This window comes from Punica granatum, chromosome 1 (genome assembly GCF_007655135.1).
Source record: "Punica granatum isolate Tunisia-2019 chromosome 1, ASM765513v2, whole genome shotgun sequence".
Classification (NCBI taxonomy): domain Eukaryota; kingdom Viridiplantae; phylum Streptophyta; class Magnoliopsida; order Myrtales; family Lythraceae; genus Punica; species Punica granatum.
This window is the reverse complement of record NC_045127.1, coordinates 10,976,355-10,995,387: the sequence shown is the minus strand read 5'-3', so window position 1 is coordinate 10,995,387 and position 19,033 is coordinate 10,976,355. Positions and strand designations below refer to the sequence as shown.

At 35.6% G+C, this 19,033-nt stretch overlaps 1 protein-coding gene across 1 annotated transcript; it reads right to left on the bottom strand.

Annotated features, from left to right (window-relative positions):
* Window positions 1-13,802: 13,802 nt before the first annotated feature.
* Window positions 13,803-18,162, bottom strand: LOC116193089. The gene is made up of 3 exons (XM_031521841.1): window positions 18,024-18,162; window positions 16,186-16,860; window positions 13,803-16,082 (listed from the first exon to the last, which is right to left on the bottom strand). The coding sequence occupies exons 2-3, from the start codon at window positions 16,858-16,860 to the stop codon at window positions 14,289-14,291; spliced, it is 2,469 nt and encodes an 822-aa protein (XP_031377701.1). The 5' UTR covers window positions 18,024-18,162; the 3' UTR covers window positions 13,803-14,288.
* Between the last annotated feature and the right edge of the window lie 871 nt (window positions 18,163-19,033).

The following is a 19,033-nucleotide window of genomic DNA, read 5'->3' as shown; positions in this document are numbered from 1 at the left end:
CCGGTTGCTATTTATATTTATCTTTATAAGAATATTTTATATTACGTTTGTTTCATCATACTGAAAATTATCAATATAAAATACTTTTATATTAATTAATTGAATAGATCCTTACAATCCCAGTTATTGTAGTTAACATATTTATAATTAATTGTGTACTTATTGAAAATGATGCAATTATGATTTTATGAATTAATTATATAAATATTTATATTAAATTAATTTCAAACATTTCATAATTTGTCTATAATATATTACTTATTTTGCGATTCTACCCCAATTTATTAGCTCGTACTCAAGTTTATATATACAGAGAGAGAGAGAGAGAGATGATAATCATGGACATAGAAGAATGAGATCGGTGGTTTTTAACTTTCTTAAGTGTTAAACCATTCATATCATAATCATCATCATAAATAATAAATAATAATAATATAGATAAATAAATAATAATAATAATTATTATTAATTATTAACTAATATTAATTAATAATAAAAAGACAATTAAAGCTGGTCTATTGGAATGAGAGGGAGAGTAGGGATGTACCCACGGTGCCCAGCCCCCCTCTCTCTTTAATTTTATTCTAAAATATTTTACCTTTTTTAAAATTTTTAAATCAAATTTTTTTTACCTTTTTTTAATTTTCAAATTTATATTTAATTATACACACCGGTGTGCACTACTTCATATTCGAAAAACCCAATGAATCTGATTAATCTAGGTATGGGCGAGGTCACCCACTAAGTGATACAACTCACATATCATGATTTTTTTCTACTTATGAAACTCACCCCTAAGATATTGCTTAAAGATAATAAGTATTGAATTAACTAAAACCATTCTATATTAGTAAAAAACATATTTTAATTTATCACTAGTTTAATTAGTTTCTTTTTATTTGTGACGTTAGAATTATCCTTATTTTTTTTGGGGTAAAATGCAAGGTTATATTAGCATATTAAGTGAGACTATTTTTTGTTTGGTTATGGTGGTGATCACAATATGCTTTTAATAAATTTCAAACGTCCATTTAAAATTAGTAGACCTTAAGGACTATTATATCGCAGTCATTATTTTCTAATTAGAAATATTAAAGATTCATATTAAAATTAACTTATAAAGGTATATTTGCCTTTATATCTATGAAAATTAATTAGTACAATCTTTTGAAAAATCTGAATTATCTATTATCAATGGAGAGTTCGCAATTTTTACACATTAACAGTTAGTTTTATCATTAATTTTAGTTATACTCTATATTAGCTATCATATAAACTACTATGATGAATCAAAAAACTGAAGAAAATTTTTTCCTTCCTATCGCATTGCTCGGGTGTCTAGCCTAATAAATAAATAAAAACCGGTCCATCTTCCCATAGGGAGAGTGGATTACTTTTTATACTCTCAAGTTATTTTTTTTTAGTTCTTACCTATTAATATAATATAATATATATTTATTTAAATTTTCTATTTTTTTCCCGATCTCCATCCTAATATTCGGAAGTCCAATCATTCTCGGCTAATTAAGTTTGAGTCATCTTGGCACACTTAGGGATAAAATTCACCCGATCATGAATTTTCTCGATTCATAATACTCGAATTTGTTCTATTGCAATTTTGAGTTTTTTCACGAAAAAATTCATGAAATGACCACAAAATTATATATATATTTGAATTGGCCCCTAATCTTTATTTCGAAACTTAATATTAGAGGAGTGAAAGTGCATTTTTCATATCAGAGTACACATCAAAAAAAGAATGGACATCTTTTGTACTCGAGTGTTTTTCTCTTTTTATTTTATCTTAATTTAATACTATTTATTTATTTACATTTTCTAATTTTTTAGTCTCCACCTGATATTTGGAAGTTCAACGAATTTCGACTAATTCAGTTCGAGTCGGGTAAACCAAATAAGGGATAAATCTCTCCAAATCGTGAATTTCTCCATTCACGATATTCGAATTCGAGCCTTTACTTAAGAGGAATAGCGTTGAATCACCTAAACCAACCCATATTTGTTACACATTTCTAATTATGTTCCCTTACTTTAAAATTCTTTCAAAAAAAAAACATAAAAAGATCTTAAAATAATATTTTTTAAAATTAGCCCCCGATCTTTATTTTGTCAAATCTGGCTCTTAAGTGATAAAAGATATAAGAACTCATTTTCTTTCTTTTTTGATTACCTTCCTCGCTTATTTATAAGACCAAATCCATTCGATTTCTAAAAATATGTTGGACCAGAAAATCCGCCTTATTTACCGAGTCGGGTCCAGCTCGATCTTCTCCGTTTTGGTAATATCTTTCCACTAAAAAAAATCCATATGTTGATATATTCTATGTTATCTAATAATATTCTATTGATATCTCCGTGAGATATTATATTATCTCTAATGATATATTTGGTATATAAATCTAAATGTTATTAATAATCAAATATATTGTGTAAATTGCAATATTCTGATACCAATATATTAGGACTCTTATAAATACCTTTTCAGGTATGCCTAAAGCCTAAATTCAATTTTCTATTCTTTCTGGTACACACTCTCATTTAAGCATTGGAGGGAGAAATTGAGATTCCCTCTTGATCTCCCATTTTGTAGGTTGATCGTACGGGATTCTTGAAAGCTCGAGGCTCGTGGCTTGCGCGTGATCTATTTTTTCTCGACCTCAACATTAGTGCAGTCTGTGGGAAGCGACACAAAAAGTCATATGCATCGGCTGTTTTTCACCACGAAGAAGAAATTATTGATCCGACCAAAAGTGCAGTACACTCCTAAGCCAGGATCAGCAAGTCTTGGGGGGCTCCTGACCTTTCGCAGTAGGTTACAAGAAACAATCAAATGTAGTAGACTCATCTAAATCCATCACCGCCATAGCACGACCTGAATGTGGTTCGATTGGATCAGCTAACACCAAATGTTTGAGTAGAGGTGGAGGCAATCATCACGACCTCTTAAACCCCTCAAGTTAACTTGAAAGATCGTGTCGTGATGAACCGAGTTGAAGATGATGCTGGCTCCTCTAAGCGTTGGCCTAAATCTCCTTACGAAAAAGACTCTAAGAAGCTGCCCGGTGACATGCCTTCGCTAATAACAATTCCTCCTGGATCAACTGTAGCGCTTTCTCTGAAGGATATCCAGCGTTTGGTGGCAGAACAGGTAATTAGGGAGTTGCAGACTGTAGAGTGGCAATAACAGGGGCTTTCCCTTATTGAAGATGATTTTGAGTCGCCCCTCTGCAAGGAGATTCTTCACGCCAAAGTGCCCCACAAGTTTACTCCTCCTCAGATTGCTTTGTATGATGGGAAGATGCTAGTTCCACGGGGCTAACGGAAGCGGAAAAAGAAACAGAAATTCAAAATTTCCTACCCGTGAAACTAATTCCAAGACCTACTAGAAGAATAAGAGTAAATAAAAGCGTACCTGGAATATTTAAAATTGTTAACCGAGCGTCCCACGCGTGACGCCTCCACTGGTATCCACACCAACTTTGTCGACGAGTTTTCGAGATTGGCGGTGCTAGCAGCCAATACTCGAAAGAAACACCGATGCAACACCCGAAATTTTAAGACTAATGGACCTAATTTTAAGTTGAACAATTCAACCCAAATTATATATATATTTTATATGCATACACATATATGCACGCACACATATATGTATCAGCACATATATATATATATATGTGTGTGTGTGCTTTTATATATATAAAAGTATATGCATATACACACATACAAGCTTTGTAAGGATGCTTACTGCCCCCTTTTTATAAGTAATTGGGAGGGGTGAAGATGAAATCCCAACCGATGTGGGATTTAGGGAATTAAGGTTCCCTTATGACATGTGTCCTTACACATGTTCATCCACATAAAAGCCATGTGTCACCGTATTAATCGTGCATCAATTTGGTCCATTTAATCTAATAAATCTAGTCTAATTAATCGACAAATTTAATCTCATTAAATATCCGATTAATTAGTCACACCATAAATCATCTAATCTCTATCAGACGATTTTATTGTTTCAAAATATCTCGTCAATTTAGTCGTAGTGTGTGACCCTGTAGGTTCCCAATTACGTTGATAGTAATATTGAAATCTCTATTTCAATATTACAAACAGTGAGCGGTATCTAGCAATGCATCACTGTTACTCAAGTAATCGAAAAGTCAATTTCTCGACGAACCTCGTGACCTATATTACCATGTAATATAATCCCTTTGTCCTCTATATATCTCTATTGAGCCCAAGGCATGGTCGATGACATCCTTGTATGGCTCAATATCTCTTTTTCTTGGTTTACCGGGTAAGTCTATCAGAACAAATGAGCTCGATATCATTATATCGACTCATTTGGGTATGCATACACTTTTACACTTAACCACCAAGTGGCCGTGAGATATCGCTCCCGTTTCGTAGGAGGGACAAATCCTATCTTGGTCACTCACATTCTTTTCCATGCTTTGTGGCATACCCAATAACTATCTTTATAACCAGCCTGTTACGGTGGCGTTTGACAGTATCAAAATATACGACATTACACGTAGGAATCCATGGTGACCTCAAGTGAAAGGACCATTACACTATAGTCACTTTGAGATATGCTAATGACAGTCACGTAACAACCCATGTAGCAATCTCATGGCGGATCAGTCCAATACACATTACTCTTAATGTATACATGTGGTGTGATTTGATATCTCCATATTCATGACCTATGAGACTTGGTCATCAATCAACACCCACACTAGTCTAACCGTATTATCGTTGTCCTAATTAACGATAATACTTTGACTATGGACATTTAGGAATAATGTTCGGTAATTATAGGATCTCACAATCGAGTCACACTTGATGCCTATTGAACATACTATTCCAAGTACATTATTGTGTAAAATCATATTTAGCGCAATCTACACAATAACAGAAATGCCTCGTATTATAATGAAATAGATATCATATTACAGAATTGATGATAGATTGCCTCTAGGGCATACACCAATTCCCAACAAGATAGTCCTAGTAAACCATGCTCGCTGCCACACAGCTTCGCTCTTGGGAAGGGAAGTGTCATAACAAATGCAATACCTCCTGTTAGCAGGAACTCTTACTGGAGCCGCAACAGATTGGTTCCACTCTTTGCAACCTAGCTCTATAACAAGTTTCAAGTAGCTAAAGGAGTTGCTCCTGCAAAGGTTCTCGAGCATGCGACAGGCGAAAAGGAGTATTGTTGAGTTGTTTTCAATGGAGCAAAAAAGAAAGAATCCCTTCGCGACTAGCCTGATCAATTTTTCAAGGCTTCGACTGAGGTGGAAGGATTAACACAGCGCAAGGTAATGGCTGCTTTCCAAAAGGCTTAAGGAATGAGGACCTTGCCAAGAGCTTGGTCATCACACCACCAAGCAGTTTCGCTGATATCTCTACTTGTGCATGGAAGTTCATGACCGTCGAGGAGTCCATCGACATGGAAAAAGAAGGAGCACGTGAGTGCAAAATGCAAGGAGTCTCATGACAACAGGTCTAGTGAAAATTGAATACTTTTCCATTTTGATACGCTAACACCCCTCATTGCACCTAAGGCAGTTATCCTCCAAGAGATGGAGCGACTTGGTCTACCGAAGCCCCTTCCGCCGAAAAAAGATAAGTCTTTGGGTAAGAATTTAGATCAATATTTCAGGTTTCACAAGCCATGTGGACATGACACTGAGCGTTGTCACGCACTCAAGTTTGATATTTTGAAGTTGGTCTAGCAAGGACACCTGAAGTCATTTGTCCAAAGTGAAGGACCCATTCATGATCATGGGCAGAGGAACACTCGCGAAGATGCTTTGCAACGAGTGATTAATTAAAGCTATTAAGCTATTATCACTGTCTACTATCTTTTCCTTTTTACTTATTAGGAATATTTTGGGATGAATATCTTATGGTTGTTAATTTGTTTTGATTGATGAATACTTATTTGAATTATGAGGCTCGTGCTGTGGTCCGCTAACTCTTTATGGACAGAAAAGCGACGCACTTGAAGATCTCCTTACATTGGGGGGCTACATTTCTAGTAATGATCGCTGAGAGCTACGCTCCTAACAATGATTACGCTAGATAACCAAGGACCAAACCCAATAACCAAGGGTCTCGATTGAGTCCGATAACCAAGGACTATATCGCGATAACCAAGGGATGAATAACATATGATAATCAAGGATGGAGCGATGCCTGATAACCAAAGGCTAAGTCTGATAACCAATGACCATGTCCTGATAACCAAGGGACCAACGCTCGATAACCAAGAGCGGAGTCTACCCTCGCGAAAGCGAAAACGCTCGATAACCAAGAGCGAGGCTTTCCTTTGTGGGATCAATAACGTTCGATAACCAGGAATGGAGTCTTCATTTGCAGAAGAGACAACATCCTATAATCAAGGGCATATTTTCTTTTCATAGGATTGAACAAGCGATACAAAGGCTACCTTCACGCTAAGACGTCGTTCACGATGCAATAGCACAGTCATGAACTGATCCATTCTTGTGACCTCTAGAGCTCATGATAGTGGGGTGTTATGTTAGGAACTAGAAAATCGGTCCTATTTATCGGGTCGGGTCCACTCGATCTTCTCCGTTTTGGTAATATCTTATCGCTCAAGAAATCCATACGTGGATATATTCAATGTTTTCTAACAATATTCTATTGATATCTCTGTGGGATATTATATTATCTCTAATAATATATTTGGTATATGAACCTATATGTTATTGGTAACCAAATATATTGTGTAGATTGCAATATCCCGATGCCGATATCTCAAGAATCTTATAAATACCCTTTAAGGTATGCCTAAAGCCTAAGTTCAATTTTCTAATCTTTCTGGTACACACTCTTATTTAAGCATCGGAGATGGAAATTGAGATTCCCTCTTGATCTCTCCTTTGGCAGGTTGATCGTGTGGGATTTGTGGAAGCTCAAGGCTAGTGGCTTGCGCATGCAGAAGCTCCGATTTTTATCGACCCCAACATATTATTAATTCTTAAATTTTCAAGTAATCCTTCATCAGTGGTTGTGAACGGCTGTTTTTTTCAATCCTTTTTACCTTTGTTCCGCAAGAGCATATCGTCACTATCATCAATAAGAAAACCTTTCAAGCATCGTTCATATTAGATTGCATATTTCGCATCTCTTTTAACAAAATCAATTAAATAAATAAATAAAAGATTGCAAAATTTTAATTGATTTTTGCCTTTCCCTATTAATTTATTGTTTATTTATTTTTTGAGTTGTTATTTCTATTATTTAAAAAAAATTAAAGGCTTTCAAGAAAAATTTCTATGAAATGACCACAAAGAAATATTTTTTTCATTGGTTCTTAATTTAATATTACCAAATTTTAATACCAGAGGAGTGAAAAAGTGTATCTTTAATAACAAAAATTAATTAAATAAATTAATAAAAAATAGCAAAACAGTAAATATGTACTTCACATGATTTTCGAGAGTCAATATGATATTTCAGAAGATTAGATAAAATGTTGGTAGACAAATTGAAATATAAAAATTATAAAATGTAGCGAATTATGATATGATTGTCGCGGAAATTTTTTCTCACAGCATTGCCCATAACTAGTATGCTATGAAAGTGAAAACAACTTGAACTACGATCGTATATGCACAACATAGACTCTGTAAACACCCCCCAATCTTCAATAGTTAACATGAAAATCATGATATAACAAAATGCTCCGCTAATTTTGAGAAATCAAATTGAGGTAGAAATATGAGAAGTAATGTTATAATAGAATGGTGGTGCAGCGTTAACATATACCTAAAACTAAATACAATGGCTTTTATTTATTTATTTTTTTCGGTGATATACAATGGCTTTTATTTGATTATATAGTTAACCATTTTCAAAATCAATGAAGTTCAAAACTAATAAAATTAATTTTTTTGGGTTATAAGGAGAGCTCATAGGTTTAGTACAGTCAAATAAAAGTCATAATAGCTAAAAAAGATTCACGGTAGTCTCACTAAGTATCTGTAACAACCCGACTCAATTTACAGGACCAATCTAATAATTTGTCAAGGAGCCCAATTACCGACCCAAAAGCTTAAGCTCAAATTGTTAGAAATCCCAAAGGTTGGTTCTTATTAACAGTATTAGTCCCTTTTCCCATCAATGTGGGATTGGGTTGGGGTGTTACAATATCCCCCACTCAAAGGCTTGACGTCCCATTACCCAAGATACTTCACCTGGTAAGTAGGATTCTAGAAGTGGCTCCCACCTAGTCTATTGGACGTAGTACTTTGTTAGCATAACACTTAGTTCCTATGCTTTCGACTGGTGCATTGCTCTAATAGCACTGTAATGACCCAACCCAATCGACGAATTAGCCTAGCAAGTTGTCAAGGAGCCCAACCATCGGTCCAAAAGCTTAAGCCCAAGTTGCTAATAATCCCATAGGTTGGTTCTAATTAACTACTCACTAATCTCTTTTTCCATCAATATGAGATTGGGTTAGGATATTACAGTATCGAATCCGAAACTTCTTGGTTACCAGACATGCCACTACGCTCCATTCTCTTTCATAATAAAATTAAAATTAAAATTAATTAATAATTTGAATCATACTGTCATCGCTTTAAAGTCCATTAGATCGCCCTAAAAATATGTTTCTTCTACAAAAGCCTTGGTGTCTTTACCTTCTTTGTCATCTTCAATTTGTTTATTTTCGAAAGATAAATTCTAGAGAGATTGTTCCCTTTATCGGTTTAAAAGTGCATATGTTCAATGGTGAAATTCTTAGAGAGTTGTTATGAAGCTATTTTTATATATTCATCTCACTTCAGGATTTGGACGAGTGAATGACTTCGGAATTTTCTCAAGTGGACTTTTGACTTCCATATACGAGCGGTCACTACAATATTTAGCCATTTGTGAATTTGCCATTTTTGAGAATTCAAAAGTCACCCAACGTTGGCCTACTGTGTCTTCCAGAGCATTGCTCATGCTTTCATTATTGTAAGATATATAGATACTTTACGTATTCATAAAAGTAAAACACTCTCAAAGAAAAATAACAGAAAAAGAACTCACTTTTTATTGATTTATCTTGTTACTAGCTCATTTAAAAAGACAATTATTCTTCTAAACTGATACTCAGAACGCTGGTATAAAATTATCTTGTTGATTTATCATGTTAATAGCTCATTTAAAAAGAAATTATTCACGTAGTACAAAAATTATTGAATACCCGAACCATGTTATCTCCTCCTTTCTTATTCTCCATTAGATATCTTTATCAATAACTGTATCTACATCCATATTTATATCAATATTTCTATTATATCTATAGACTATATATAACTATATGAGCAAGTTAACCCATACATACACAGATCACCCTTTTGTTTTTATCCCGCTAATTTACTTGTGAAAAATTTTCATTGTTATATTTAAGAATTCTAAAAGATATTTGTTCCTATTATAAAAATGTACCCACTCCCTATATCTTTGTTTTTTTTTGGTAGGATTGATCTCTTTGTTTTTACTATATGATATAGCAGAGAAAGAATAATTTTAACAAAATAAAATACAAAATTGATTGAAAATAGCAACAACCAAATTAATAATGAAAATAATATCAAAGGTAAAAGAAAATTTCTCTTGAGATCATAAAATAATGCATGTAAAGAGGAATGGTTACGATCTCGGTAAATTACCAAGATGAGAAGGAGAAGTTTTTGCAAAAATACAAAACTGAAGAATTTACGGAAATACAAGAATGAAAAAAAAGAAAAAGAAAGAAGAACACACGAGGCAAAAGAAATAGACGTATTCATCGGTTTCTGCCTTTTGTATATTTTGATGCGGAGGCTGATGAGAGGATCCGAACACAAAAAAGGGAATAACGGGAAATTTTTTTTATGAACTAAATAACTTATTTGTTTTTAATTTTAAGTTGTCTAATAAATGAAAGTACGTATACAAACAGTTTCTTTCTCTTCTTTTTTTTAAAAAAATTAGATAAATATTTGAGAGTATATTTTAATGTTATTAAATTAACATTGAATTAAGAGATTGTGAGAGTATGAAAATTTTCTATATTTCCTTCAAAATGCTCAAAATGATAAAAATTTATATAGTATTTATGTAGGAGATATGAAGATTTATACAGATGATTTATGTTGAAGATTGGAAGAAGCTCAAGTGGTCCACGAGGCTTTTCGAGATTCGTTTGTTTTTTCTTCTTCTTTTGATTTTTTTTTTAAAAAATAAGCTTGGAGGGAACAAACAAGGGACGAAAATACTTTCCTTCTTTAAGTAGAAAAAAAGGGACGTGATTAGGATCTGCGTGCCAGAGTCTGGTAAGACTGAATTCATTCCAAATTCAAACCATTTACAAAGGCCTGTCTCTAAACTATCCCCAAATCTGTTAATAATTTGTAAAAATCTCAAATCCTATTCACTAAATTAACAGTCCACTAGAAATCCGTCTATACCATTAATGCACTCATATCTATTATAACATGTAAAAGCCGATAAGTGGAAAGAGAATGCACCATGTAACTCAAATATGAAACCCTTAACTCCACGTTGAATTGACTTTTCAATTCCCATTCAATGAATATTTACAATATTTTGTTTCCTTACAATATTTTGTTTCCGGCGTATTCAATGTACTTTGGTTATTTGTCCACATTATATGCATGTAATAATATATAATTAATTTTTTTGAAAAATTATTAATTTTCTCGATAATTGAAAAGATCTTTTCAAAATAGATGATTTTTTTTAATTCAATGGACCAAATACCCTATAAATGCAAGACCTCAAAATTTGTTTCTTTCCATCATGTTTTTACTCATTATAATTTTCCAATTCTATAACTCCTGCACAATGTCTCACTTTTAATTCGTAGTGCTAATTATGTTTACTTGGTCAAAATATATGATTTATATTTAATATATCTTTTCTTTCTATCTGTATATATTTATATGTCATATCTGTTAAGTATTTAATTTTGGTGGTCATGCGAAAATTGACAAAAATTTTCCATGCGGGGCGCACGTATCGATCAACTAGTTCATTATAAAGGAACATGAACAGAAGGGTAGCAGTGTGCTAGTGTGATAGCTTGAAAGATCGGTGCTTGACTGACAGGAGAGGCCGTAATAGAAGGATAACGGTGAGCGTGACGCGTGAGTGCGGAGAGGACAAATGAGACAAAGGAGTAGAGAGAAAGGTAGGGGGACAAAGGAGCAATGATTAGAATGATGAGTGATGCGTGAACTCTTAATTGAAGAGTATTTTGTAAAATTAACAAATGAATATGGGTATTTTAAATTTTAAACTTAACGGTTTTAGGACGCATTCTGATGCCAAATATGATACCCTTCCTAAACCCTACAGGGTTTTGATGAAAAATTCATAAACCCTTTACACAACTCGATGGGCAAAACATGTTAAGGTCCGGGCAAGGTCAAAACCCATTTACATAAACTCATTATTAAAATCCCTAACAAGATCCTCACCAATATGATATAACCAAAATTATTCATCCCTTACAAATTTTCATTTTGCCCTCCATCCCCCATTATAAACTGAGAATAAACTTAACTTCAAACTTAAATTGACTTTGTTTTTCATTTTGTGTTTCTTTTCTTGTCTCTTTTCAGAAAATATGATATTTGCTCAAATAGTTGATTTTTTTTATATAGAAAATATGATATTGTTTGCAGTGAAATCATCACGAAAAATAGAATTTTTCAGTCTTTTGGTCAGATGGAAAGGAGATTATCATAATTATTATTACCGCTTCGCTAGCCGTTTTCTGAAACAAGATGAGATACTTCCTTAAATTTATGTGACCAAACCGCCATTCGTTTCATAATCTATATATATATATATATATTGTATCCACCCTAATAAATAGGGGGAAAAAGGTAAATGTCTCAATAAATTAATATGCAATATAGATTTTAAATCACAATAATAATAGTAATAATTATAAAGAAATAAATATATCCAACAGTAAATGTCTTAACAAATTAATATACAATAAAAATTAAATAATAATTATTATTGCCCATAATGAAATGAATATATTCAATGAAATATATTAATCACTTTCCATTATTTCATAATTTTAAGGAGATCATTAGTAAATAATTATTCATAACATTAAGGAAATTAAAAATTATTTAAAATATAAAAATAAATTGTAAAAATCGTTATTAGCTTTATAAAAGTTGAATCAAGAAATGTCATATCGAACCATTTTATCGGAAATTGTTCAAATTCACGAAACTTAATATGTGAAATGTGATTGAGAATAAAAATCAGCGTAATACTAACTTTAAGAATTTATAGATTTTATGATTATTTTTCATTCATTAATCAAAGCTACGGAATTTAAATTTGAGGATTTTAAAAATATTTTTCTATAAATTAGATTAATGATTGTGATCATGTATATGAAATTTTTTACATGAATTATTTGCTCGAACTCTTCAATTAATATTATTTAGCGCGTGGATTTGAAATTTACCCTATTGAAGTTTATATAGTATAAAAATAAATTTTCTATACACTAATGTAAATTATTAAATGATAGCAATTAGTGTATTCATATTTAAATTCTTATAATAAAACTTTCTTTATAAAATAACGCATGGATTCAATAACCTAGTTAAAAATAACAAGCACAGTCCTTTAACTACATCCAGCAAGCTCTCAGAAACTTCACCGCACTCCAGATGAGAGAGCTAAGAATTCCATCCAAAAAATTGATCTGAAGTCGCATATATCTTAGACTCGGATGATTTAGGATAAGCTTCGCAAGCACACAACATTCAATTTGTCCCTGTGACAAAAATCTAAGGTTAAGAAATAGAAGCCATTAAATAGGACAGTTGGGAACTTTTAATCGACGTGATTATGCGAGTACCCTCCCTAGATTTACTTGCATACAAGTGGGAAGATTGTTCGTTCAGTAAGTTTGCACGAAAAGCGCAAATTATTAGGCCATAGCATCGGACCAGTTTGTGGCGCCTAAAGCATAAGATCCATGTATATGGCATAGCTTCTGCTGCTTCTGCACGGATTCATTTTGCTGCTTTCTCTTGTGTAAATATGTCTGCAATGACGGGCCAACATCAGGTACTCTCAATAATCTGATCACATAAAGCAGATAGCTCGTCGGTTAGAAGATGCTGCATTGCATGTCCTACGTGAACGCACAGCACATAGCAATGCAAGGAAAATGAGATTTCCCGGTGCACATACATATGTCTGCCTTTTGTTGAATACAAAAATCAAACAAGCAGTTCAAAGGCTGCTCGAGTTAGTTCTTAATCATTTTTGCATGGAAAAGAAAAATGAGCATTGCCCGTTTATTCATAGCACGTTCATGAACCATTCGAACATGTGCTGTCTTGCAGGTTAGTCGTGTCCCACCTCCTCCTGTTCAGCGATGTCAGTGGTTTCGGGAAATGAAATTCGCACTCGTGGAGCTCTCGGCGTGAACAGAACTTGCCATTATGCTGGCCCTGGAACAAAAACCTACTGTCTATACATGGAAAAATTCTGCGTTTAAGATTTCATGCGAATGGAGAATAATCAGCTGTCACTTGTTATACTGTCGTAGAGAAAATTTTAAATGATCCTACCTTATAATGATACGGTAAGGAAGAACCAATAAGATTGCTTCAATTAAGAAAACTTATCACAATTAATAGAGTGATTAGTACTTATTATTTAGTTTATTGTAATTTAATTGGTGCTTACTCATGTCACGTGACGAGATAGGACCACCGAATAATCTCTCGTCTATACTGGAATGGAGTCTACATATTGCCCATTCGTTTTCGGTTAGGAAGAAAGCAACATCAAACTAAACCGGGCGGATGCAACTGGAGACAGAATTTCCAATTTTGCCTTCATTAACAAAATGTTTTCGACTTCTGCCTGTTAAATCAACATCCTTTGTTGTACGGACAAGTCGACTGCAAGATCAAGAGCAAGAAACCCGATGACTTGTCAGCAGAAAGAATTTGGATGAAATTCCCAGTTCATATTGTATAAGCAGAACGAATTCCCCGTCAAATCATGTTATTTGTCCAGAGGCTCAAACTGCTGTTTCTTTCCTATCTTTGAAGAACTCTACTTCCTTTTGTCAACCTTTTCCACTTCACTCTATACAGAAGTCAATGGACTAATCACATCATCTTCAAGAATCAAACCCTCGCCAGTCAAATTTCTTCCCAACAAAGAAGGCTCCCATTAGCTTTAAGTTATCGTTTCTGTCTTGCCTCCATCGCCATTAGCCCAGAAGCAAGAGCTTCCACTGCTTTGGTGCTCATACATCGCTTCCTTCCGCTCTGTCTCCGGGAGTTTGTGGAGGGCTGCAGCTCGGAATTACTAGGGATAGGGTGGGGGTTGGCATTGGCAGCAACAGGAACACTATCTTGCTGGCTCAACTGATTGTGCTGTTCCATTGGCATTCCCACATTTCCTGCTTCAATCATCACGGAATCGGGCATGACCGGTGGCCAGTTCAAGTCAAACAACATCGAGGGTCGAGCTTTGTGATCGGTTTCATTTTCACCAACAACAACGGTACTTCCATTCTCTGTTATGTTGGTGCCTGAGCAAGAATCAGTTTCTTCCTTCACCCGCTCAATTTTCATCTCTTTACCAAAAGTGCTGCAGCTTCCCATCTGATTGTCAGAGGAAATTTTCATCTTCCGGCGTTTTCTTGCTTCAGGAGCTAGACGGTTCTTCTCATCGGGCTTCTTTCGAGGTACCGGTTGGCACTCAGTAGCGTTCTTTCCCTCATTATCATTAAACCCCTGCCTGTCACTCTGAAATGCCTCATTCAAAGAATCAATCAACATCGAGAATCGAGGTTTGCGATTGGTTTCATTTTCACCAGCAAAAGCCATATTTCCATTCTCTATTATGTCGATGCCTGAGTGAGGGTTAGTTTCTTCCTTCTCTCTCTCAGTTTTCATCTCTTTACCAACGGGGCTGCAGCTTCCCATCTGATTATCAGAGGAGAATTTTCTCTTCCGGCGTTTTCTCGCTTCAGGAGCTAAACAGTTCTTCTCATCGGGCTTCTTTCGAGGTTTCTGCTGGCACGTAATAGCGGGCTTTCCTTCGTTATCATTAAATTCCTGGCTGTTACTCTGAACCAACCCATTCAAAGAATCATTGACCACTTTATTATTTGTAGGTGATTCTTTCTTCTCAAAGCTAATGATCTGGACAGGATTGAATATATCAGCCTCAACCATATTGAAGCCCAAGTATTTAGATTCACCCGATGGATCCTGAGCATTTGTCTCCACTTCAATACTATTCCTTTCATCTCCCATCAGATGGCTTCCGAATAGGACAAAATTTGGTACGGCAGGTAAGGCTCTCATTTCCCTCAACCTGCGAGCTCCACCCGCAACTGTGGTATCAATAATGGTAAACTTCACATCTTCTTTTCCTGCATGACTCTGTGTTCTCGGCTTAAGGTAAGTCCGATGATCTCGATTGGGTGACTTTTCCCGGTCTGAATTCCCTTCTTCAACTCTATTTATTTCACTTGATTCACCAAGATCCAGAATTCTCGGTTCAGATGCGACTTTATTCATGACATCGCGAACACAGTCAAAGTAATGCTCCCCCTTCATGAGCTTTCTTCTTGAGAACTTCTTCACCCCAGGAACTAGAAATACCAAATAATCCTTGGAGAAAAGACCCTTTTTGGGCTCCTCAGAGTGCCATCCTTTTGCCAATAGGCGGGGCCAAACGGCTTCCCAAAAGAGGTCATTGGTCCGAGCTTTGCTTAGTCGGGCCCCACCCCGTAGAAAGTTGAGTATTTCTTCTGATGAAAGTGCAGAACAGGCTTTCCTTGTTGACCATCGTGGTTGGACATGAGCGGCTCGATTTGGCTTCTCCGAGGTCAGTCTTGTTAGATCCTGTTTTCCTTTACCAATTCCCACAGCCTCCACGAGATTGTTCAGCCCAACTATGTCTTTTACTGTCATTACGTACTCCTCCAGCAGCACTTTCCCCTCGCTGAACATCTTAGAAACCTGCCAGTACCTCTTTTAATTTAAATAACACGAAGAGAAATAGGATTCCAACAATCAAATCACATTAAAACATAGAAGGACTGAGAGAACTTCAAAATTATACCTCAAGCAGTTTATTCTTGCCTTCCACAGACAAATGGGGAAGCAAACGAGGCAGCAGTTCTTGCTGCCTTGAACCCATAAAAATTTTATGCCCACAAGCACATCTTCTACCCCTCTTCTTTCTGCACTCTAACCACCTATAGTACCTTTCAGACCTGTAAAACTTCCCATAATAGTATGCCAATATCTCCCCACTGATCTTAGATCCAACAAATTTCTTCACCTGCACAAAGTCTCTCCCGAAGATGTATAAACCAAGGAGGAAGATCTCCTCTTCTGTCTCGCTTAATGGCTCGTATGAAGAACCTGGTACTGGAATAGAGCCACTACTGTTGTTACCTTTCTCTTCAACTGCAGAGCTGACTTTTTCTTCTGAATCGACTGGTTCACGTATATGACAACCGGGTCGTGATTCTACCCACATGACAGATAGAGGTAATCCGCTGAGAATATCAATTGCAACTTCTTGATCCATCACTTCACTTCTAAGCCGCTTGACGTACTCTGACCGGGAAACCGGTTCTGGCAATAAAACCTGGTATTCCTCTCCAACTCGAGGAAGTACCTCAGGTTCCCCAAACACGTCGAACTCTTCCTTAGATTCGGATGAAAGAGTAGGTTCACAAGATGTGTCCTCACTGTGATCCCGGCCCAAAGATGGTACAATCGTGTCCATCTAATAATGTTAAAATTATCAAGGAAAAAATTCTGGTCAGGCTTATTGGTCTATACGACAGAAAAGATAATACTTAAAAGCCAAAATGCTAAACTTAGAGAAACAATGGCTATGAATCAAGTAGAACAAGAGTGAGATAGCTGTTCAGTGCCAACAGACCACTGCCCAAAACATCCATGTGAAATGCCTGAAGATATCGATTTCTGTGAATTTCTATTTGTTGAAGTTAATCTACGGAAAACTTATTGAAGAATCGTGTGATCTCTTGAACATGTTTTACTATCGAATTCCCAGTAACCAAATATCCATTCCTCACCATTGACTTACACATAAAAATTAATGAAATTTCCATTACATGGAGAAAAATTAAAGCCAATAATTGTATAATATCAAATGTTGGAACGTTATAGCAGAGAGAAACCATTTATTCAAGAACCTCACTGAAGGACTGTAATATATAAATATAAATATGTACATATGCGTGTAATAAACCTCAGAAATCTCAAACAGTGAAATACATATCAAAAGATAATAATCCCAAAAGAAAAAAAAACAGAAGAAAACAAAAATCTTAAATATTCTAGCAAAACAGTCAAAACCCACAAACGCAAAAAACTGAAATCCAGATCAAGATGACCGTATATATTAATCAAGATATATCTCGTGATGAATAGTTGAAGCAACACGCAGGCATTGATTCGAAGTACCAAGAAAGCAACCAACCTGAGCACAAACTCGGATTATACAGACGTGATCCGACGAAACCCAAACAAGAAAAGCTTCCAAAGCACTCACAGGACTCGGTCCAATTGCAGAACAGGCTGAAACTCAAGATTCTTATTTCGCCATGGTTATTATTATTATCGTGAAGCATGTATCTTTTTATCAGAGGAAAAATCAGGAGCAGAGCACGCCAAAGGCATAGAGCAAGTCTCCACATTTACATCGATTCACGGCCCGGAACCACAAACCATGAACAGAGCAGCGTTCAACAGAACACCACACACACACACACACACACACACACTGCGAGTTCTCCACCGGGACATATACATACATCCTATACGTACACGAAGAAGCATACCCAAAAGCAAACATACAGAGATTGTGTATAGAGACACACACAGAGAGAGAGAGAGAGAGAGAGAGAGAGAGAGAGAGACCTGGGCTATGGCACGAAGGTGTTGAAGAGCTCTCAGGGGAGGTTCGAATCGGGAGGAAGAGACGAAGAAGAAAATTATAGGAAATACATATATCTGTGTGTGTATATATATGAGAGGCCCAAGTCGTCGTCTTTTCTCTTCACATAGAGTTTTCACGCATAAGAGTTTTTTTTTTTTTTTTTTGGCTATTAAACTTTTTTTTTCTTTTTGTGAGAGGGAGACTTTTATTTTGTTTTCTTTTTCGGGATTTATTTTCTTATTTTTGGATGGATTGGCAACATTAGAAAAGAAGGTGGCCCACTCGACGGGGGCGGCGCGTGAGTGACGCCACATGTTCTTTCTGTTTTAGTTTCCTTTCATGTGAAACGACGACGGGTCGTTTCCTTATAACCATCGGCACCTGCTACATGCAGTGCCTGGGCTGTACGTAGGGGTGATCACGGTTCGAGTTGGATTGGTTTCGGGCTAAAATTTTGGGACACTACTTTCATCGGTTCAAGAATTTCAAAACCCGTCCTTGAGAATCGAAACAAACATAAATAACTGAACCTTACGGGTGCAATTTTTCACGGTTCGGTTCTCGGGTTACCCGAGAACCACGCACAACCAAAAATTAAAAAAATAAGTTATATATTCATTACACCACCATAATATGGCAATAGATTCATCTGATCAAAACATTTTGCAAGCGTCCATAACCATAGCCAACAAACAGTAACTTACTGCTCAAGAAAAGACACGTAAGGGTCATTAACATCGGGTTCTACTAAAATAAAAATGGTCCATAACCACGAGCAGTAAACTCGGTTCGGGTTGAGGTTATCGGAGACGTAATTTCTAAATCCGACCCCATAACCAAAACCGCCAAAAAAATTTAAAACCGCATGTAGAACCGAACCGCGTTCTAGAATATTCGAAAATTCAGGGCGGTTTGACTTGGTTCGGATCGGGTTTCGGGGTAGCTGGGTTATTTTGATCAGCCCTAGCTGTATGGGTCAGGTGAGCGTCAC